The sequence below is a fragment of the Monodelphis domestica genome, chromosome 1 (genome assembly GCF_027887165.1).
Source record: "Monodelphis domestica isolate mMonDom1 chromosome 1, mMonDom1.pri, whole genome shotgun sequence".
Classification (NCBI taxonomy): Eukaryota; Metazoa; Chordata; class Mammalia; order Didelphimorphia; family Didelphidae; genus Monodelphis; species Monodelphis domestica.
In genome coordinates, this window is record NC_077227.1 from 165,945,247 (window position 1) to 165,969,108 (window position 23,862).

Genomic DNA, 23,862 nt, shown 5'->3' on the forward strand with positions numbered 1-23,862 from the left:
TACAAACAAAACCAATGTAACTAAAATTAGAAAGGAAACAACAAATTGGGAAACAATCTTCATTACAAAAACCTCTGACAAAGCTCTAATTACTCAAATTTATAAAGAGCTAAACCAGTTGTTCAAAAAATCAAGCCATTCTCCAATTGAAAAATGTTCAAGAGACATGAATAGACAGTTTTCAGCCAAAGAAATCAAAACTATTAATAAGCACATGAAAAAGTGTTCTAAATCTCTTATAATCAGAGAGATGCAAATCAAAACAACTCTTAGGTATCACCTCACACCTAGAAGATTGGCCAACATGACAGCAAAGGAAAGTAATGAATGCTGGAGGGGATGTGGCAAAGTGGGGACACTAATTCATTGATGGTGGAGTTGTGAATTGATTCAACCATTCTGGAAGGCAATTTGGAACTATGCCCAAAGGGCGATAAAAGACTGTCTGCCCTTTGATCTAGCCATAGCACTGCTGGGTTTGTATCCCAAAGAGATAATAAGGAAAAAGACTTGTACAAGAATATTCATAGCTGCGCTCTTTGTGGTGGCAAAAAATTGGAAAATGAGGGGATGCCCTTCAATTGGGGAATGGCTGAACAAATTGTGGTATATGTTGTTGATGGAATACTACTGTGCTCAAAGGAATAATAAAGTGGAGGACTTCCATGGAGACTGGAACAACCTCCAGGAAGTGATGCAGAGTGAAAGGAGCAGAGCCAGGAGAACACTGTACACAGAGACTGAAACACTATGGTACAATCGAATGTAATGGACTTCTCCATTAATGACAATGCAATGTCCCTGAACAATCTGCAGGGATATATGAGAAAAAACACTATCCTTAAGCAGAGGAAAAACACCGAGGAAAGGCAACTGCTTGACTACAGGGTTTGAGGGGATATGATTGAGGAGAGACGCTAAATGAGCACCCTAATGCAAATACCAACAACAAGGAAATGGGTTCGGAACAAGGACACATGTGATACCCAGTGGAATGGGGGGGGGGGGAGGAAAAGAAAATAATCTCCGTTTCCAATGAATAATGTATGAAAATGGCCAAATAAGATAATGTTTAAAAACTAAAAAAAAATACCACAAGCAACCAGAAAGAAAACATTCAAATTCCATAGAATTACAATCAGGATCATGCATGACTTGGCAGCAACCACTGTAAAGGAGAATTTGAATACAATCTTCAAAAAAAAAAAAGATAAAGCTAGAAACAAGAAGAAAATAGTCAACAGGTCTGAATAAAATCCTAAGGGAGAAAAAAAATGGAGCTTTAATAGAATAGAGGATTTTGAAGTATTCCAGATAAAAGACAAGGACTAATTAGAAATTTTAACATACAAACCTAAGAAAAATCAAAAGATGCATACAGTTGAGCAATTGTAAAGGGCAAAATGATAACAAAATGCTCATATTCTCAGAGAGGGAAAGAATTAAAAAACTCTTCAGAATCCTAATTTCTTCAAAAATCACAGAGAAAATTAAATGTAACAAAAAGTTCTGGGGACAGTTCTGTTCCAAACCTGATGGTCTTAAGAGAAGAAATTAAACAGAGGTAAAAAGGAATAAACTAACAAAGAAATTAGAACAAGTGAAGTAAAACTTACTGAGGTACGCATGAATAAAAATATAAAAATATGAAGGGGTGGAAAAGTGAGCACCCCTTGACTCTCACTCTTATCTGAAACAGATAAAGGATAATCCAAAAGAGAGAGAGAGAGAGACAGAGAGAGAGAGAGACAGACAGAGACAGAGACAGAGACAGGGAAAAAGAAAGAGAGAGAGAGAGAGAGAGAGAGAGAGAGAGAGAGAGAGAGAGAGAGGAGAGAGAAATTCAGAGAATTACCAAAAGTAATGATTTAACAAAAAGTGCTCTGTCACATTTTGAAAGATAATGCCTTTATGTCTCAAGATCAATAATTAGAGGCTGTAATTTTTTCCACCCATTCCTTTCTAGGCTGTCCTCTGTACTTCCTCTAGTAGGCCTCAGTTTTTCATCCAGAAGCCTCATTCCAGCCATGGACTCCACATATTGGAAATACCCTTGCCCTATAACCTTGGCCTCTGAATGACTCCTAGAACCCTTCATTTAAGGACTTTGAGCAAGTCAGCTATATCTCACTCCTCTCCAGTTTGCACTGCAGACTTAGTCCATCATATTCCAACTATATTCACCCTCCCTTTTTTTAGCTTCCTTTTATGTGCCATTCAAATACAAGCTCTTGGAGGGCAGAAGTTGTATATCTTTGTACTTGTATTTATATCCTCAGCACTTAGCACAGTGCTTGGAACATCACAATGGTTTAATAAGTATCGGCTGACTAGAACTTAAATTAAGAAAATATGGTGAAAACCTGTATGTCAAAAGAAAAAACTAATATTCATCTTACAAACTAACATGTTGTGACTTTCACTCTAAAGGTAGAATTCTATTTTAATGAATGTCATTACCATATGAGATCCAGTTTTATATAAATTTTTTGCAGCTTTCATAGCCCTAGTGACAACATATTCTCATGCCATTTTATCATTGATAATACAATAAATTTTGATGATTGAGAATATCCTCCATGACAAATACATTCATAAGCCCCATTCCATTTGTTAGACAATGTATATGAAATATACAAAGGTATATATTAATAAAAATTTGTATTTTTCTAAAAAGTACCATGCAGTGATTTGTGCATAGTACATGACTAATTTGTCTACACTGATGATTGTATAAGGAGTTCAGGGAAAAGAAAGAATGGGAAGCACTCAGTTTCCTGGTTTACCATTTATATCATATTATTAAACAAAAGGAGTTTTTATTGTCCAAGCATGTCCGACTCTTCATAACCCCATGGACCATAACATGAGAAGTCTTTCTATCCTCTACTATCACCAGTCTATCCAAGGTCATGTTTATTATTTCCATAACATTATCTATCCATATTAGCTGGTGCCATCCCCTTCTGCCTTCAATCTTTCTCAATATCAGAGTCTTTTCCAATGAGTCCTGTCTTCTCATTCTATGGCCAAAGTATTTAAGCTTTGATGTCAGTATTTGCCCTTCCAATGAGTGGTTTGAATTAATGTCTTTAAATATTGACTGATTTGATCTCTTTGCTGTCCAAGGAACTCTCAAAAGTCTTCTCCAGCACCAGAATTTTAAACTGTCAATTCTGAAGCACTCAGCTTTCTTTATAGTCCAACCTCTCATAGACAAACATTACTAATGGAAAAACCATAGCTTTGACCATATGGACCTTTCATGCTAAGGTGATGTCTCTACTTTTTAGTATGCTGTCCAGATTTCCCATAGCTTCCCTTCCAAAAGCCATCTTTTTCTTTCACAGTTACAGTCACCAGCTGTAGTTTTGAGCCTAAGAAAATAAATATAACCCTGCTTCCAGTTCTTCTCCCTCTATTTGCCAGGAAGTAAGGGGACCAGTTTCTATGATCTTAGTTTTTTTAATGTTAAGCCTCAAGTCAACTTTTACACTCTATTCTTTCCCCTCATCAGGAAGCTTCTTAGTACTTTCTGCCATCATAGTAGTATCATTTGCATATCTGAGATTGTTGATATTTCTCCCAGGAAGCTTAATTCTGGTTTTTGATTTGTCCCGCCTGGCATTTCACATGATGCACTCTGCATATAAGTTAAATAAATAAGATGACAACATACAGCCTTGTCATACTTCTTTCCCAATCTTAATCCAATCAGTTATTCCATGTTCGATTCTAACTGTTGCTTTTTGACTCACATATAGGTTCCTCAGGAGATAAATAAGATGATCTGGTACTCCCATCTCTTTAAGAACTTGCCAAATTTTATTGTACTTCACACATCAAAGGAGATTAGTCAGTTGCTTTTCATTATCTGGCGATAGGGGGCCAGACATCCCTAAACTCAGACTAAAACTCATCCCTCCTACCTCTCTTGGGCTTTGAGAACAAGGCTATCACCACCCAATGCACCTCCAATCCTGAAAGGAGATACAAGTAGTGAGCTGGGGTTGCTGCAATTGGTTCTTCTTCCTTTTGGACCAAAAAGGCTTAAGTCTCAAATCTGAAACTTAAAAGGAAAGGAAATTCTAAATATAAAAATTACCTCTTAATTCCTTAAAATTATGCCAAGTTTATTCTTTCTATTTCTGTCTCACAAAAAATAAGTACTAAGCAGTCTTTTATTTAAGTGATATGAAAAGCAAAACAGGGAGACGTTTTCAAAATCTAAAGGCCAATTAAATTGGCTGCTGATTGCATTGTAATTTTGATTTTTATTTAATAAGAGATTAGAATCTCAAAAGATTAATGAGAGCTAATGTTACTTTTTATAAACTAAGATCATAATCTATGTGTACATAGAATTTTAATTTGCACTACTAATTAAATGTGGCCAAATGGAAAATAAAAGGTCTTATGGAAAAAATTTTAAGTATATGATCCTTATAATTAAAATTTTTTTCTTTATCCTTTTTATTCAGATTTTTGATGATTATACCCAATCATGAATACAATAAGGGTAGCTAAGAAAGCTACCATCCTGAATATCATTAGGAAAATTTTTAAGAAAAATATTTATTTGCAATAGTTTATGATGTTCAATATTGACTACAAATTGGGGATCCATACTAGACAATCTCTCAAAATTCCTTTCAACTCCACAATTTGATAATTACATTAATATTAATTATCAGTTTCTAAAATGTGATATTATTAAAGTGCCTACTTTGTGCAAAGCATTGAGATAAAGGATCCCTCCTTCAAATAGCAATCTACCAGAAAAAGCTTTTATACACTAGCTAAAATGCTAACTAAGTTATGACAAAAGCACTGTTTTAAGCTCTAAAAGGAAGATCACCTCTAACTGAGGAAAGAAAGATCATTTTTCAACCAAAAGGATTGGAGAATCTCAGAAAGATAAATGAGATTTCCACAGTTAGAGACTGGGGATAAGTAAATGCATACAAAGAAAACAATTGGAGTAGAGGTATAGTATCAGGAACAGCGAATAGTCCAATTTGGCTAAAACATAGAGTATGTGAAAAAATGTAAAATAAGGCTGCAAAGGTTAGCCCCAGTTTATGGAGGACTCAAAATGTGAAGCAGAAGAGTTTGGGCTTTATCTGGTATGTAACAGGGAATCATTAAAGAGTTTTAAGCAATGGAATTTTTTAAATACTTAAGGCAGGAAGTAATGCGAGCTAGAGGCAGAGTGATGGTATTAAGAAATGGAAAGGAGGCAATGGATATAAGAAACATTGTGGGGATACAAAAGACTTGGCAACTGATTAGAATCAAGAGGTGAGGGAGAGAAAGAAGTAAAAAAATGACATTTAGCCTTTAAGGAAGGGTAATTGTGGTGCCAACAACAAATCACATATAATCTCTTGACTTAAAAAAAATATTTACCTCAATATCCCGATTAAGTTGTTTTACTATTGCCGTGATATTTCTGATGTGCTCTTCTAAGAACAGTCTAGCCAATCGATCTCCTCCACCTTTATTTTGCATTTTCTGCAAACTATTAACAATGTCGTCTTTTATACGAAAAGCATGTTCCACAAGTGCTGCAGTTGTTTTCTCATGGCACAGAATTCTATCTTCCAACTGGTCCACTAGGCTTGCAGATGAATATGGAGCCACACTCAAAGATTGGCTATGTCGTGGCATGGTTCTAACTCGCCTACAAAAGGTAATAATTTCATATGCATTGATAACAAGAAAAAACATGAGTCTGATTCTACATAATTCCATAAAGCAAATAAAATTATGTTTCTAAACATCATGCACAAGGGGAGGCATGGGGCAGGACTTTCTCCTTCCTTTTTTCCCCAAAACTAGGTGGCAGCTAACATTACTTGAAGAGTAGGGCAAGAGGAAAAGAAATATATTAATACCTAAATATATTAATACATGATCAAACACAATTTCCTGACTTTTAGGGCACACAGAAAATCTTCCATCCTCCCCTAACCCTCAACATTTACAGATTATACATTCTTAGTAAGGATTCAATTATTTTCCCAGTACAGGCTGGATGGGTCAAGAAATTAGACAGAATTTCTAAGTGCAAGGGTTATACATCCATATTATAGAACTATGCAGGATTAGTTTAAAAGAAAAGCAGTATTTACATAAAAAAATTAAATGCCTGAAATACATATTTCTCATATATTATACCTTTCCTCGGTGACAAGAGAAGGAAGTACAGTGCTTCGTTGTGCCATTTTCTTTTCAATAATTCACATCTGTTAAAAGAATGTGCATCAAATTATTTAATAGTATATATATGATACTATAATAACTTCATAAATCTATAATACTGTGAACTATAAAAACATGGAGGAAACTACAGTTTTAATTTTCACTCTTATTTTTAAGGAAGCTGTGAATTAAATATTAAATAAGCAACAAAATCAAATATAGAGAGGAAACTTCAGTAAAACCAAAAAGCTTTTTAAGACATATCAAGCTGACCATAAAGTCTTTTTTTTTAAGGCCTCACCTTCCATCTTGGAGTCAATACTGTGTATTGGCTCCAAGGCAGAAGAGTGGTAAGGGGTAGGCAATGGGGGTTAAGTGACTTGCCCAGGGTCACACAGCTGGGAAGTGTCTGAGGTCAGATTTGAACCTAGGACCTCCCGTCTCTAGGCCTGGCTCTCAATCCACTGAGCTACCCAGCTGCCCCCTGACCATAAAGTCTTTACCAAGACAAAGCTTAAGCAAAATGAGTTTTCCTTTACTATGGATATGTCTACATCAAAGAAATTTGGTAACTGGATTTAGAATTATAAGTATTTGTTAAAAATTAAAGAATCAGTATCATTATAGTATGATTCTATGAGTCCAATAGCAGGAATGATCATATTTAATGCTATACCTATATTAATAGTTCACAGAATTTAGATCTGGAAGTGTTTAGATATCATTTAGTCCAACCCTGTAAATGAGGACCAAAACGATGAAGAATTCTGCACACAAGGTTGCAAGAGGGAGTAAAGGAACAGAATCAGGATATGAAACTAGGTCTTCCTTGAAGAATTTCATTTTTCAAAAAGGTAAAGGAATAAATAAAGAAAAATTCTATTTTGGATCTGATTTTCACTAAGAAGTAGAAATGGGATTCTGAGGTAGAAATGATGGGAACTCTGAGGGGAAATGACCAGTCTCTTTTAGAGTTTGTGATAGAGGAGAGGAAATTTGGGCATAGTATGACATGAGCTATAGATTTTGGGAAAGCAGATTTCAAAAGGATCAGGAAAGAAAGTACAAGCCCATGGACTAAAGCAGAATTCAGCTCAGGAGGAAGGAAAGATGTTCAAAGACAAAATCCTGAAGACACAAGAGAAACAATTCTGAGAAGGAAAAATGTGATTTGTGGGAAGAGACTGATATGGATACTCGGGGAATACACTAACAAAATCAGATTTAAGCAAAAATTGTACAGAAGTTGTAAGACTAAATAACAAGATAAATATAAAGATGTAGCCTAGTCCTATTAAAAAAAAAAGTCAAGTCTTGCAAAGTTCATAATCAGGTAAGGCTGCAGAAAAAAATTCAAGGATAATAGAATGTTATTGTTGAGTTTGGTTGTTTTGAATGTTCTTTTTTTGTTTTGCTTTGGGTTTCTGGGGGGGGGGGGGTGAGGATAAGCTATTTTGAGTGACAGAAGAGATATGTCAGTTTCGGATGCCTGCAGCTATGATAACTAACATCCGAGAAAGCAAAGCTGTGGCACTCTTATTTTGATTCTGGTTCCCCTGCTAAGGAGAATGACTTTTTACCATGCAAATGACAGAACAAAAATTACTGACAAGCAGCTAATACCTTAGATAAGTAAAAAGAGTAGTAGAAAAGCACCTCACTGGTCTAGATAAATGAATGAGAATGAATGAAAAAACATTTATTAAGTGTTTACTATGTACTTAGCACAGGGTTGAGCACAAGAGATTTTTTAAAGTAACAGTCCTTGTTCTCTGGGAGTACTCACACTCTAATTAAGGAAGAGATATAATGTAAGAAATGATATTGCAGATGATCAAAATAACAGAAGGTCCTAAGGAGGTATCTGCAGGAAGGATCAAAGACCCGAGTCTATGAGTCTGTATGATGCATCAAGGTATCTTCATCCCCTCCTTCCCCCCTATCACTGGGAACTGGGGAGTGGACCTATGGGTCAGAATAGAATAGGGATTCTGGATGTCTTCAAGCAGGGGTGGGAATGGAAGGGTCAATATATGACAAGAAGATTAGAGGTGGGATTTGAGACAGAGTAGGAGAAAGGTAATCCCATATGCCACCAGTTCCACCTTAGGGCTTTCTAAGCAATCCCACTGGGTGCAAAGACTCCTAAAGAGTAGAAGGGAAAAGGGGTTCCTACTTGGTACCACCTTACAGGAATGAATTCATATCACCTGATCCAGATGAACCACATGATTGGGCACTGAAATATCTGGCAGAAAAGACTGCTGAGCCACTGTCAATGATATTAGATCATGGAAAACAGAAAATGTATGATAAGATTAGAAAAGGGAGAAAAGTTCCAGTTTTCAAAAAAAGGTTTTAAAAAGAATCTGTCAACAATAGGCCTGGGACTTTGATTCCAATGCTGTAAAAATTCCAGAATCAGAGATAACTGGGGGTGTCAACTTGAAATCTGGAGACCCCCAAATTTGCCTTTGTCCCAGGAAAATTCATCCTGAGGAAGGTCTCAGATTCATGGGTTTCAAACTGAATAATAGACGTTAAAGGAATTGATAATCCCAGCAGAACTGGGGCTAGTAAACCTAATCAAATGTTAAGTATCCTTTTGTCTCAGTAGTTTCTCCTGTGGTATCAAAGTCCACTTCCAGGTAGCCAAGCCCTAGGCTGAACCCTTCCATTTTATATCCATTGTAAAGCCTCTCCCAGATAATCCTGTCTTGGACCTCTCATTTTCTTTGTATCCATTTGTAAAGTCAATCATATTTCCCTGTCCCCAGTTCCTGGGGAGGTATATAAATTCCCCAAATTCTATTGTCCTACTGAGAAAGCATCTAGTGTGGTGTCTTCTCCCAGGGATACATTCTCAGGGTCCCCACGGCGTAGGCCCTGTGTAATTCTTGGCACTGAACTCTGTGTAGCAGCTGAATATCCCTTTGCTGATTAAAGATTTGGTTTTTCTGACTACTTTAATAGTTCTGTGTTTTTCCCAAGTTTTCCCAAGTTCCCAAGTTTTCCCAAGTTTCCCAAGTTAACTGCAGAATATCTAGAAAGAGAAGCTGTGATTTCAAAACCAACATGGTTTTTAGGGCAGGCCAAACTAACTTCACTTCCTTTCTTTCTTCAGATTACTAAACTAAGAGTCAGTTTCATGTAGCAGAGAGAAAGGTCTCACCCAAGAAGACCTGGGTAAAGTCCTGACCCTGATACATAGTGGCTATGACGACTCTGGACAAGTCACTCAACCTCACAAAACTATCTAAAACTGCAGCTGAAAAGTAGGTACCAATTATATTGGTAGAGGTAGTTTCCTCATCTTCAATCAACATTTATTAAACATTTACTATGTGCCAGGTATTGTGAATACCTATGATCAATCAAATAACTGATCTGGTCCCCATCTCTAATCTCCAAAGTAATAAAGGAGGAGAATGATGACAAGTAGCTGTTAATGGCTCAGTGTCAACAAGTCAGGGCTCTAATACCCTGAAGGATTTGTGCTTGGCTTATATAAAGTTAACATTGTTTTCAACGGTTTGGATAAGGGCATAGAAAGCATGCTGATCAAATTTGTAAATAAAAAAAGCTGAGTATAGCCAACCCATTGGTTCACAACATCAGGATCCAAAAGGTCCCTGAAACACTAAAACATTTGGCCAAAGCTAATAAAATGAAATTCAATTGGGATAAATATAAAATCTTATACTTCATAAAAAATCAGCTATACAAGTATAAGGGGAAGATGGCAATAACCCTACTGTATCCTGTCCTCAGCAGACCTTATTTGGTATACTATGTTCAGGTTGGGTGTCACAGTTTAAGAAAGGCATTGATTGGTTAAAGAACATCTAGATGAAAGCAACCAGAATGGTGAAGGACCTTAAATCCATTTCATATAAAAATCAATTGAAAAAAAGTTCATGATTAGTCTGGAGAAGATTTAGCTGTTTTAAAATACATGAAAGATTGTCATGTGAAAAGGGATTCAAATTAATCTGTCTGGTCCCAAAAGGCAGAATTAGAAACAAGTAGAAACTACAAGAGTCCAGTTTAAGCCTAATGTAAAAAAAAAAATTTCTAACTACTAAAGCTGTATATAAAATTGAAAAGTGCTATCTCAAAAAGTAGAAATTAAAAAATTTTAGTTTCCATTTACTAAATGAAATTTATTATAATTTCTTATCATTTTCTAGTTATTGAAATGTAATGTTTTTATTTCATATTTTAATTCATTTAAATATTTTTCTTCCAATTACAAATAATAACAATTTTAACTCTCTTTTTTAAATGAGTTCTAAATTCTTTTCCTCTATTCCTCCCCTACCCCCTCATTGAGAAGGCAATTTGAAATTTAGGTTATACATGTGATGTCATACAAAACATATTTCTATATTAGTCATGTTGTGAAAGAAAGCAAACAAAAAGAAAAAAAACAGTATGAAAAAAGGTGAAAAAAATTATGCTTTGATCTGTATCCAGATTCCACTAGTTCTTTCTCTAGAGGTAGAAAGCATTTTTCATCCTAAGTCCTTTGGAACTGTCTTAGATCACTGTTATTCAGAGTTGAACATAGTCCAATATTACAATTACTGTGTACAATGTTCTTCTAGTTCTGTTCACTTCATTTTGGATCAGTTCATGTAAATATTCTCAGGTTTTTATGAAAGCATCCTGCTTATCATTTCTTATACCACAATAGTATTCTATCATAATCATATGCCACAACTTGTTCAGTCATTCCTTAATTAATGGACGTCCCCTCAATTTCCAATACTTTGCCAAAAAAAAAGAATTGTTATAATTTTTTTGGACATATAGGTTCTTGTTCTTTCTTTTTTAAAATCTCTTTGGGATAGATATCTAGTAGTATTACTGGGTCAAAAGATATGCACAGCTTTATAGCCCTTTGGGCATAGTGTAAAGATTTATAAAATATTTTATGGAAATAATAGTTTTGGCATTCTCCACCATAGTGTATATGTAGAAATTTCAAAATTCCCTAGAAAATATTTATTATATATAAGAATAAAAATGTTGCTATGTTTAAATATTTCTCCAACATCAAAGGTAACATTAAAAATTTATGGCACTTATGAAAAATGAACAGAGACAAGGAGAAAATTTTCAGCATGAGCAATTGTTCATTGTTAGGGAACACAGACACATTCTTACCCTGTTGAAACTGGTTGTAAATTGGTCCAACCATCCCATAAAGGAAGGATAGAAACAACACTTACACAGATAGACAAATATAAGATAATCTAAGGAATGGAAGAGTACCAACAATTGGGAGGGAGGGTCAAAAATAAGGATTCTAAAGTAGCCTAATGAAAAAGGAATAAATTCTAAGCAATGAGGATGGCCTGTGCAAAGATATTGGGATGGGAGATAAAATATTGAGTTTGGAGAACAAGAAGGTCCAGTTTGTCTAATATGAAATAAGTCTAAAAATGTATAATGGTACCAGGTTTGTGTAGGGCTTTAAATGGCAAGTGAAAAGTTGGCAATTCATCTTAGAAGCCACAGAAAGACAATAAGGATTACAGATCAAAGGTGGTACATAACTGGGCCTATTCTTGAGGAAAATTATTTTTGTAGCTACGTGGATTGTTTAGTAAAGAGAGAAACTGATAGATATTGAAGAGTTATTAAACTGTTCATACCATTGGAGTCAGTGATTCCACTATTGGGCATATATCCTAGGGAGATCAAAGACAGAAAGATTCTATATGTACCAAAATATTCACAGCAGGATTATTTGTCATCTCTAAAAGCTGGAAACAAATTATGTGTTCAGTGATTGAGAAATGATTAAACAAACTGTATTATGAAAACAGAAAGACTAGAATTTTTATCAGGGCAAAAATAGTTGAGGGGGAAGGCATAGAAGTGTTGAAAACAAGAAGGGGGTAGAGAGCAGAGAATAGTCTGTCAGTGTAGTCATGACATAAGATATGACACTCTGTTTTCCTATCCCAATCGCCCATCCTCCTCAATCATGAAATTCTACTCTCTTTCCTTGAGTCTTCCCTCAGTCCCAAGGGTTGGTGAAATACCATGGAGTCTGTAAAAGGAGGGTAGTCTCCAGACTTCTGTGGAGCGGAAGCTATCTCTCCCAGGATGTTGGCATAATACACTAAAACACGGGCTGCCCTGCCCTCATTATGGTTTTATATATGAATGTAGAGCAAATATAGTGCTGGTCTACCTCCTTCCATAATAATATTTAAACACCTATTGGAATTGTAAGATGAAATTCTCCTAAAGCAAGGGGCTGAACATGAATATATGAGGCAAGACTCAACAGTCAGTTTCTAGTCAAGAAGACAAATAGGAAGCCCATCTATATATAATCTTTGGCTAATTCTACAAAGTTGGTCTGTGCCCCAAAATGGTAAAAACAGTTCTCTCAGAAAAATGCATTGCATCAGGCTAACCAGACCTCCCTTCTTACAAATCTACTTTACTAGGAAGGGAATGGATCAATGCTTCAGTTTCAAAGTTTTAATTACTATTTTTAATATGCTAAGCATAATGTAATCATAAATATGAGGCATTTTTTGTCAACAAGGTACTATTAAAAAATTAAATGAGTTAATACTTGGAAAGCACTTAACAGTGCCTAGCACATAGTTCATGCTTAATAAATGCTTGTTCCCTCCCTCCCTTTAATGAAATTCTAAATAAATCTAGAAAATATACTAACTATATATCTAACATAACTTTAAGTGTGGATTTTTAAAATTAAGAAATGATAAGAAACTCAAATAAAATTTTAACAGAATTTGAATTTGAAATTGGTTTTAAAACAGATGTTTTGGGGGCAGCTGGGTGGCTCAGTGGATTGAGAGCCAGGCCTAGAGATAGGAGGTCCTAGGTTCAAATCTAGCCTCAAACTCTTCCCAGCTATGTGACCCTGGATAAGTCACTTGACCCCCATTGCCTATCCCTTACCACACTTCTGCCTTGGAGCCAATACACAGTATTGACTCCAAGGCGGAAGGTAAGGGCTTTTAAAAAACAACTAAATAAATAAATAAATAAAAATTAAAAATAAATAAAGCAGATGCATCTTTTTCTTCAGACATAAAAAGTCTAACGCTTTTAACCAAATTTATTCTAAATTTAAAAATAATTGGGGGATTTAAAAATCAAGAAAGTTTATCTTTTCCAATATGAAAAATACATTTAAAAAATTGAATTGAAAGCATAACTGGGTAAAATAAAATACAGATACCCAGGAAGCTCAGGAAATCTAATTCTAGTTAATTGTCTTTTCTGATTCACTATCAACCATGTAGGCATAATTGTAATTATCAATTACAGTCTTTGGGGGCAATAACCTAAAAGTTCATGATACGCTTGGCTAAACCAGACTTTTTCTTGTTTCATAGGTGAAATAACTAATTCAAATTTATAAGGACAAGCACCATTCCTCTATATATAAGTGGTCAAATAAGGTGAACAATTTTCAAAAAAAGAAGAAATTCAGGCTATCAGAGAAGAAAGAAAATAAAAACTCCAAATCACCAATAGTGAAAGAAACACAGATTGAAGCTGTTCTATAGTTCTACCTCACATTCAGCTTGGCAAAAATGACCAAAAAAAGGAACAAAAAAAATGAGAAATGTCAGAAGTACTTCAGGAAAACAGGCACATTAATGCCCTGTTGGTAGAATTATGAAATGATACTACCATTCTAGAAAGCAATTTGGAACTATGCTACATATGCTATTACATTCACTTTGACCTAGTAATAACACCATCCATATCTACAAGAAATCAAAGAAAGCAGAAAAGGGCCTCTATAGTTATTCCCCCCCCAAAAAAATTGTAGCAGCTTTTAATTAATAGTACTAAGGCAGTACCCATTAATTAAGAGAATGTCTGAACAAATTATGGCATATGAATGTAATGGAACATCATTGAACCTTAAGGCCATTGTGGGACTGTTTTGCTTTGCTAAGCATATTGTTATAAGTTTCTTTTTGTTTTGTTTTTTTGTTTTCAATCAGGAGTAGAAAGGAGGAGATCAGGGTAGGGAGTGTATAAAATGAAGGCTTGCTAATTGTCAAAAAAATAAAGATTCAAATTTAAAAATAAATAATTTAGTTACATAGTCAGGAAAGAAAGTAAGTACCTAACATTTGAAGACTAGCTGAATAAACTGGTACAAAAATGTAATAAATATTATTAAACCTTAACAAACAATGAGAAAGTAAGAAAATTTTTGAAAAGCTTATATGAACTGACAAAGTGAAGTTAATACCAGAACAATTTGCACAGTAACCACAAAGTATAAAAAAGACTGAAACTTTGATCAATGCAATGCCACTTTGAGATTTCAGAAAACTGATTATAAAGTAAGCCTTTCACCCCTTATCAGAGATATATAAAGGGGTATAAAAAAAGATACGTAATAAGATATGCATTTTCAGATATGACCTACTTGTTGATTTGTTTTTCTTATTAACTTCTTTGTTACAAGAAAGGTCTCTATTAGATGGAAGTGGAAAACTGGTAAGATGAAACTGGGAAGTGACAGCAATATTAAAATAAATGAATAAAAGAATTTTTTTAAAAATAAAGTGGCTGACTGAAAGAAGTCACACAACCATGATGACTGGGTCCACTAAAATTTTGTTATCTAATCTCAACTGGGATCTCACTTCAAGGCAATTCTTTTAACTCCTCCCTGATTTTCCTACATCCTAAAGTTTCCCATATCACTCCTACCTTCTCAGCAGTTCTTTATAATTTACTGAGAAAAAGGATCATTTGGCTAGATCTCCTACTTTTCCCCCTATTTTACATCCCAAAATTCTTTATCATATTCTGTCAAATGGTCAAAGGATATGAACAGGCAATTTTTAGATGAAGAAATCAAAGCCATCCATAATTATATGAAAAGTGTTCTAAGTCACTCTTGATTAGAGAAATGCAAATGAGGTACCACCTCACAGCTATCAGATTAACCAATATGACAGAAAAGGAAAGTGTTACTGTTGGAGGGAATGTGGCAAAATTGGGATATTAATGCATCTTTGATGGAATTGCAAACTGATTCAACCATTCTGGAGAGCAATTTGGAATTATGTCCAATGGGCTATAAAACTGCATACTCTTTGATCCTGTAATACCACTATTGGGTCTGTTTACCAAAGAGATCATTAAAAAGGAAAAAGGACCTACTTATGCAAAATATTTATAGTAGCTCTTTTTGTGGTGGCAAAGAATTGGAAATTTTGAAGGAATATCCAACTGGGGAATGGCAGAACATATTGTGGTATATGTTGGTGATTAATACTATTGCATTATTAAAAATGATAAGCAAGATGATTTCAGAAAAAGCTGAAAAGGTTTACATACATTGATACAGAGTAAAATAAGCAGAACTGAGAGAACATTCTATACAGTAATAGCAATACTGTCCAATGATCAACTATGAAAGACTTAGCTCTCAGCAATACAATGATCCAGGACAATTCTGAAGGACTTATAACAAAGATTGCTATCTACCTCCAGAGAAAAAACTGTGGGAGTCAGAATGCTAATCAAACCATACTATTTTTCACATTAGTTTATATTTTTATATTTTTATTTTGATTTTAGATGAGTATTCTCTTACAATGATAACCAGTATAAAAGTATGTTTTGCATGATAACATATATATAAATCCCAATCAAAATACTTACCATCTTTCACAGTGAAAGGTAAGGGAGGGAGGGAGACAATTTGGATTTTATTTCAGAAAAATGTATGTTGAAAGTTGTCATTATGTATAATTGGGAAAACAAAATATCTTTGAATTTTTAAAATGTCATTCTTTAATGTAATCTCCAAAACAAAATAAAACCCATCCATTTATCCTTGATCCTATCTCCCACTGCCCCCAGCAGATTTCGCCCACAATCTTCCCTTACTTTTTTCACTTTCTGAACTAACCCTCCCATCTAGTTTCTTCCCTGCTACCTACTAACATATCCAATTTTCCTCTATCCTTAAAATACCTTAATTTTGCCCTGTAATCCACTCAAACTACTGTCTTTCTACTCCCTTTCACAACAAAACTCCTAGAAAAAATAGTCTACACATACTACTTGTACTTCCTCTAATCTCACCTTTACAATCTGGTTTCTGACTTCAACATTTACCTGGCACTGATCCCAAAGTACCAATGATTTCTGAATTGTCAAACCTAAGGCCCCCTTTTTCAATTCTCATCTTTCCTGATCTCTCAACAATATTTGACACTGTTGACTACCCTCTCTTCATGGACCTTCTCTTTGGGCTTTTATGACACTTCACTTTTTTTTTGTTTTCCCCTCATCTGCCTGGCTGATCCTGGTCTCCTTTCCTGGATCATAATCCAGGATCCACAACTTAATTATACGTATATTACCAAGATTCTATCTTGAGCACCATTCTCTATATAACTCTTAGTGATTTAATCAGCTCTGATAAATTAAATTACCATTTCTATAAAGATGACTTCTAGACCTTTATATCCATCTCTTTGTTGAGCTCCAGTCTCATATCACCAACTGTATACAGAATATTTTCAACTAGATGGCCATTAGGCATCACAAACTGAACATGTGCAAAATAGTTTTCATTATCTTTCCCAAATCCTCTCCTCTTCTAAAATTCCTTCTTTCTGTCAAAAGAACCACCATTCTTTTAAGTCACCCAAATTTTCAACTTAAGAGTCATCTTTTTGCTTTTTTATATACTGTCACTCTGTTCTTATATTCAGTTGTTTCAATCATGTCTTAATTCATGACCCCATTAGTTTTTTCAGCAAAGATACTAGAATAAATTGCCATTTCCTTCTCCATCTTAAGGGTAAACAGGGTTAAGTGACTTGCCCAAGGCCACAAAAGCTAATACATGTCTGAAGTCTGATTTGCACTCAAGTCTTCCTGACTCTAAGCCTGGAACTCTATCTACTGAGCCACCTAGATGCCTCACTATCTCCCATAGCCAAAAGCTTGCAAAGTTTTGATAATTCAGCCTCCCCAACTACACTAGTTTAGGCTCTCAACACCTCTTACCTAGACTATTAAAAATTTACTATTTGGTTTTCTAACTTTGAATCTTTTCTCCAATTCATATGCCACACAGCTACCAAAGTAATATTCCTAATGAAAAGTCTGAGAGTAACATGCTTGCTCAAGCTCAAGTGGATCTATCACTTAGAGAATCAAATACAACTTTTGGGGGGGCCGAAGTCCAGGGTTGCTGGAGAAGATGGAAGTCCATGTAATTTTTGCTTGTTAGAAGAACTTGAAGAAGGCCAAAAAGGAGTAGATATTGGCACAGTTAGCTGGGGACTTGAAAACAATGAAGATATGACACTTATAAAGATGGACAGGCATGATTATTGGACCACCAAGGGCAAACTATGAAAAAAGAATATGCAGTCTGAAAGTAGTGTGGACCTAAATACCAGAAGCACTTCTAACAGATAGATTTGTAATAAAATTTAATATGAATGGGATACATAATTCCAATGGAATTGTAGGTGCATAGAGCATACAGGGTTAGCAAAATGGCACAATGGGAAGAAAAATGCAGCACAATATTTTTTTTTCCTCTTATCAAGGCACAACCATTCAAACAAAAACCTGGAGTGCTCCAAATAGAATTCAGGTTTTACAAGATAAAAGCATGGCAAGAAGCATCAGACTGCTGTGGAATAATATATATTTTAGAAATCTAATTTCCCATAAAGGAAAATTACAAATGGCATGCTTGATCCATCTTGCTTAGTGTAAGAATTGCAATTTAAATTGTTTAAAATAGCAGGTATGATAAAAACTGTTGCTAATTTTGTTTAACTTTTGAAGAGGTATGGGTACCAATTACCAGTAGTAACAAAAAGTATGTTCAGGTTTGTTTTAAGACCTGTATTTATGAAAAAGAGGGAGGGAATAAAGGAGGAAGATGAGTTTCTGTTTTAAAGCAGCTCCTATGTGTTACATGTAACAGCCATGGTAAATATTTGTTTACAGTCTTTGTTCTGATAAACCAAGAATTTAAATTTAAGTGGAAAAAAAAAGAAATAGATATATGGATATGTGATTTGAAATTAATGTGTCTTAAAATATAAATAAAATATGAAGAGCAAATACATTTCTCAATTTAGTACACATTGTTTCCTTTTACATAATCTTAGTCGAGTCAAACTGGCCTGTTCCTCAAACTAACACAATACTCCATATACCCTGCATCCTTGCCTTTGCAAAAGCTGTCTCTCTCCCATGCTTGTAATGTATTCTGTCCTCCTCTTTCCTCCAATGATAATCCCATCTCTAGTTTCCTGCAAAGCCTGAGCTGGGCTACCTCTTACATGAAGCCTTTCCTGATCATTCCCTCAACCCCAATTACTAGTAACCCAACCTCTAAAATTAATTACCCTGGATTTATGTTGTATCTACTCAGATGACTACATATTTCCCCAAAAACAAACTGATCTCCTTAAAAGTAGAGACCATTCAGTAGAGATCCTGAACAAATTACTTAACCCCCACTGCCTAGCCCTTACCACTCTTCTGCCTTGGAACCAATACTTAGTATTCATTCTAAGATAGAAGATAAGGGTTTCAAAAAAAAATAGAAACCATTTCATCTTCATCTCTAACACAGTGCCTGGTGCAAAGCACACTGGGTAATCAACTAAAGAATGGTCTGGAATGAAAGAATATGGGTTCAAATCTAGATTCTGTCATTTTACCTCTATGATCTGGAAAAAGTCACTTCAGGACAGGGCAAATGAGCTGAGAGATGAAGAAGGCAACATCAACTGTCAATAAATTCTCCAACTCTAGGCAGCACAAAGGAGGGACAGTCTTGGCCTAAATAGAGGTGTTCTTCAACTGGCTATTACTTAAAATGGCTTCAGTTAGTTGATTATGATAGAGACTCTTTGTGGCAGATTACTATAGCTTTGACAAGTCTGATTACCCTCTATGAGAGTGTGTGTGTGTGTGTGTGTGTGTGTGTGTGTGTGTGTGTGTGTTTATGTTCCACTACCTTATATACATCCTAGGGCAAGTCTCTTATAAAGAGATCTGTTAGCAAGCTGCTGAAAATTTTTGACCCAGAGTAAAATAAAAGGGTGGGCAACGATGATTCTGTATACATAGAAACAAAAGTCACAAATAACATGCCCTGTGCAACAGTAAACAAAGGCATAGTTGACTCCAGAATAGACAGAGGCTGTAGGAAAATATTTGCTTCTCCATGACTGGTACAGTAAGATATGTAAATGGCTTCCCTATTTTCTCTATGACAAAGTCAAAAATCATGGGACACACAGAGGTCATCTAGTCTAACTCTTTATCTGAAAAATAAATGTCCTCTACAACCACCCACTAGGGAAATCTTTACCCTTTCTTGAAGTTCCTCTGTACCAGGGAGTCCATTAAAAAATAATCCAGTTCACTTTTGCCCAGCTCTAACAGTCAGAAAATTCTTTTTTATTAAACTGAAATCTGTCTCTATAGTTTCTACCAAGTGGTCTTAGTTTTGCCTTCTGGAGCAAGCAAATAAATCTAAACCCTTTTCTTCTCAGCCCACTCCAATTATCTGAAGACAATGATCTTGTTCTAAATTTTCTCTACTCCCATCTATAAACATCTCCAACTAATTTCACAGACATGATTTCAAGGTTTCTCATTATCCAGGTCACCTTCTTCTGGACATATTCCAGTTCATCAAAGCTCTTTATAATATATAGAAGCCAGAATTGAACACAATATTCTAAATGTAGTCTGACATAAATGCAATCTAAAATTACATTAGCGCTTTTTTTTGACTCTCAAATTTTCCTGTTGTCTTATATTGAGCTCACAGTTCACTCACCAAAACCCCCTTAGTCAACTTTTAAAAATCAATTGCAGTTGATTTTATCCTACTCTTATGGAAAAGATTAAAAAAATTTTTTTTTACTTCTTAAATAGGTTATAAACAGATCCTTGAGGCAGCATGTCTTATATGTCTTTTATCTCCCCATAGTGCCTAATTGTGCTTTATACAGAAATGCACAACAAATATTTGTTTGTTTGATATTTGAGACTTTAATCCATAGTTTCAAATATTTCCTTCCCTTTTTTTTCAGTGATATTTACCATGCTAAAAGAGGGCCCCATTTCACATGCAAATTTGTTAGGCTATTCTAGCTGGCCCTTCAGTAAAAAAATAAAAGTCAGAATGTTATTTTTTAGGATGCGTTGCTTTTCTAAAAAATAATGTAGCAACTATATTTGGCAGCTTTTCTTTCTAACATAGAGGAGTGGGGGTGGGACTTTCCCAAACAGTAGAGAATCTGCCAAATGCAACAGCTAAAATAGAAAAATATTATCCAAAAACTAATGTGTACATCTTAAATTGTTACACCCTAAGTGCACCAATCATGGAGAAGCAAGCATTTTATTACAACCTTAATCTTTTCTGTAGACAACTATGATTTCATTTAATTGTTGCCACTGGTGACTTTTGTCATTATGTTAAAATGTCAGAAAAAAGTTGAGGGGGTAGAACTATAAAATCTCTTTCAACTCCAAATAGGCTCTAATTTTATGACAGTGAATATCTTTTAACTGAAGTAATTGCTTAGGTTTGGAATTAATTTTATAACTATTTGAGAAAGAGCAGGGGAAGGATCACAAACTCTTTTCTCCATAATTAAAAAAGAAAAAAAAACTAAACTGAAATCGACAAAAAAAAAAGCTTAAGACACTAGGATTGTCTAAATAACATCTTCCCAGTTTAAACAATTTTAAGAATCCCATAATGTGAAAGCAACTCCCCACACATTCTCTCCCACATAAACACATTTTTTAGAACCTACACTAAGCAACAGAGCACTCTCCCATTTAACTCCTCTAACTACCTTATTCAGAAAATAATCTCCCACCAAAGTATTCCTTGATAAAATAGAGCTGACCACTACATAAGAACAAAAAAACATTTTGACAGTCTGAAAGTTTCTTAGTAGCTCTTCACCAAGACCTAATTATGTGGCATCAGAATGCAAGTTCTTCTATGTAAAAAAAATTAAAATTCTGCCTCATTTTAACATAATATTTTATTTATCTTTGTTTTTTTAAGTACCCAAAAGTAACAAGAACTTTCATTTATGTGATTTGAACCCTCTGATTGTGGGAAGGAAGAAAGCAAAGAGAAAAGAAATAAACTGCCGACCTTGAGTGAAAAGGTATTGTTTCTCCTTACTTCAAAGTAAGGGGGATAGATATATATATTTTTAGACATTGGGGAAAGAAATCAACAGAGAGTTTGTAGATTGTAAAGAGAGAAAATAACTGACAACAAAAGTCACAGGAGTTGTGATCAAGGACATTAACAGAAAATTTCAACTTTTTAAAAGGTAGAAGAAAACCTTTTTTATCTATGACAGATAAATAAGAAAACTTTAGTTTTCTCAACACAGAAATTCTGAAGTGATGAAGGGCTCAATGGAGTTTGGCTCTTCATACACAATGGGAAGATGAAGTAGTTAATGTCTATTGCCCAGACTTCAACATGTATCTGAGTTGACCCTCTTGCCTAAAAGTATGCATATCCAGAATACACTGCACAGATGGAAAATGAGCTGGACCCAGAGTTGAAAAGAAAGAGGAAAGTAGGCTAAATTGCTTTTAGTAATTACACAACACTTTTACTGTCCCCAAACTTCCTATAATAGCAGTAGACCTCATCTTCAATACAAACATTTTTCCATTATTGATGTATAACAATAAGACCTGGAACACTTATCAAAAACTGAATTTGAGTTATCATACAAAGAGCAATGGAAAAGGGTATGGTGGACATAGACATATAGCCAACAAGGAACTCTGAAGAAAAGGAGTTCATTTCCAACTAGCTCCTTAGCTTGGTTTCGACTCTAGAAAATATCAGGACTCCCCCAGGATAAGCTTAACACCTGAAATGCCATCTACATGCAAATTGACAGCTTTTGCTACTCAACACCATCTCAATACTCTCAGTCGCTTTTTCCTTCAGACTGAGCAATAAACTCCCCCTAGAGGCTCCCTTTTAAGGGCTCAGAATTTCCAATCAACTCTTCATTTCCCACCAGTGGTTCTGCTTGGTTTCCTCTCCATGAACTTGATGACCCATCTGTTACTCCTCCCCCTTTTGCAGTTTTCTTTTCTGTTTTGCCTTCCCCCATCAAACTCTAAGCTCCTTTTAGGACAGAGACTGTCTTTTTCTTATATGTATTCCCAGCTTAGCACAATACCTGGCACAGAGTAGGCACTTAACGTTTACTAATAAGATTATGACAACTAAGAATAACATCAAGAATTGTATGACAGAAAGAGAAGACATCATAGGTAGCAAATAAATGGCTAGTGTTACATGGGTTAGTCTCATGCCATAAGGATAAATGAAAAAGCTCCTTCACACTGTTTGAACACTCAAACTTTCTGTTAAGAGTTGGATGGGTTTTGTTAGTTCATTGTTGGAAGGGACTCCTGAATCATTCAAATTACAGATCTATTTGAATATTTGAGAGGCCCTCAAGAAGGATGGCCTTACTCATCTCTGTAAAGCAGGAAGCAGATAAATGTGAAAAGGTGGAAGGCAGATTAGAGGAATAGGAAGCATAAAAATATATGGAACAGTCTGTTACAAGTTACTTGTTAAGCAGTAAATAAAAGGATAAGCAACATTAGTAACTGTCCAATTAAAGTTGGTTAGTAGAATCTGTAGTGAACTCAGACTTTTTTTTAAACTATATAGAATTAATGCCTAGCAATACATGTTTTTGAGAGTTGAAAAATGAAAATGAGATAATTCAGGACTGGGATTTGGCATGGGGTTTTGGCAAAAGGTCAAGTAAATAAAGAATTCTAGGATGCTAGACAAAACTGCATTGAAATGGCAACTCTCCATTATAGAGGACAAGTGAAGCCAGCTGGGGTCTGCCAAACTAGGAAAAAAAGTAATAGATTTGAAGAACAGTCAAAGGAACAGAGGTCACAAAGAAAGCTAAAAGCAATTTTAGTGCCATGAGGAAATAAAGGATAAACCAGACTATGGACAGGAGGGGTAAGACATAGAACAATTCTAAGTAAAGAAATCTCCAAAGTGTGGCCAAACTAGTGAAGGGCTTTTGAAGCAGAATAGTGATGAAAACCATAGAAGCTGAAGAACTTTGAAGTCAGATATTAAATGGTAAGATGTAGACACTAAGTAAGGATAATGGCAAAAGACAGGATGGAGTGGAAAACCATGTGCCAGGTGGCTGAAGTCAATAAGGAAGGTAGAAGAATAGAAGAAACTGATATCATCTTTTCTAGTCCGCCAGGAAACTGGCTTTTTGACTACAAAAGGGGCAACCAGGCAGAGACTGGGAAGGGAATTCATCCCAGGAAATTCTACTGATAATCAGAGGTACAACTTAAGTAATTTATAGTCGCAGAAAATTACCTCTGGTATGGAATGTTTAAGTAAATTGTCCCAGGTCACCAAGTCAGGCAAAACTTGAACCTAGGTCTCCTAAACTCCCTTTGTCTCCCTAGAAAGGAGAGTTGCTATTTCAATACATTACAGTCTGGCATTCTAGAATTCTTTACTTCTTTGAGGTATTGCCAGTCTCTTTGCCATTAAACAACACAGCCCCTCTCTTA

At 35.2% G+C, this 23,862-nt stretch overlaps 1 protein-coding gene across 2 annotated transcripts in view; it reads right to left on the reverse strand.

Annotated features, from left to right (window-relative positions):
- Positions 1-23,862, reverse strand: part of FAM81A (family with sequence similarity 81 member A) — a 79,909-nt gene that overhangs the window by 53,009 nt on the left and 3,038 nt on the right. For both annotated transcript variants that reach the window (XM_007479658.2, XM_007479657.3), the window contains exons 2-3: positions 6,181-6,248; positions 5,410-5,683 (exon numbers count right to left, since the gene is read on the reverse strand). In XM_007479658.2, the coding sequence (XP_007479720.1) occupies positions 5,410-5,683; positions 6,181-6,227 (321 nt within the window). In that variant the 5' untranslated portion in view covers positions 6,228-6,248. The remainder of the gene's footprint in view (positions 1-5,409; positions 5,684-6,180; positions 6,249-23,862) is intronic.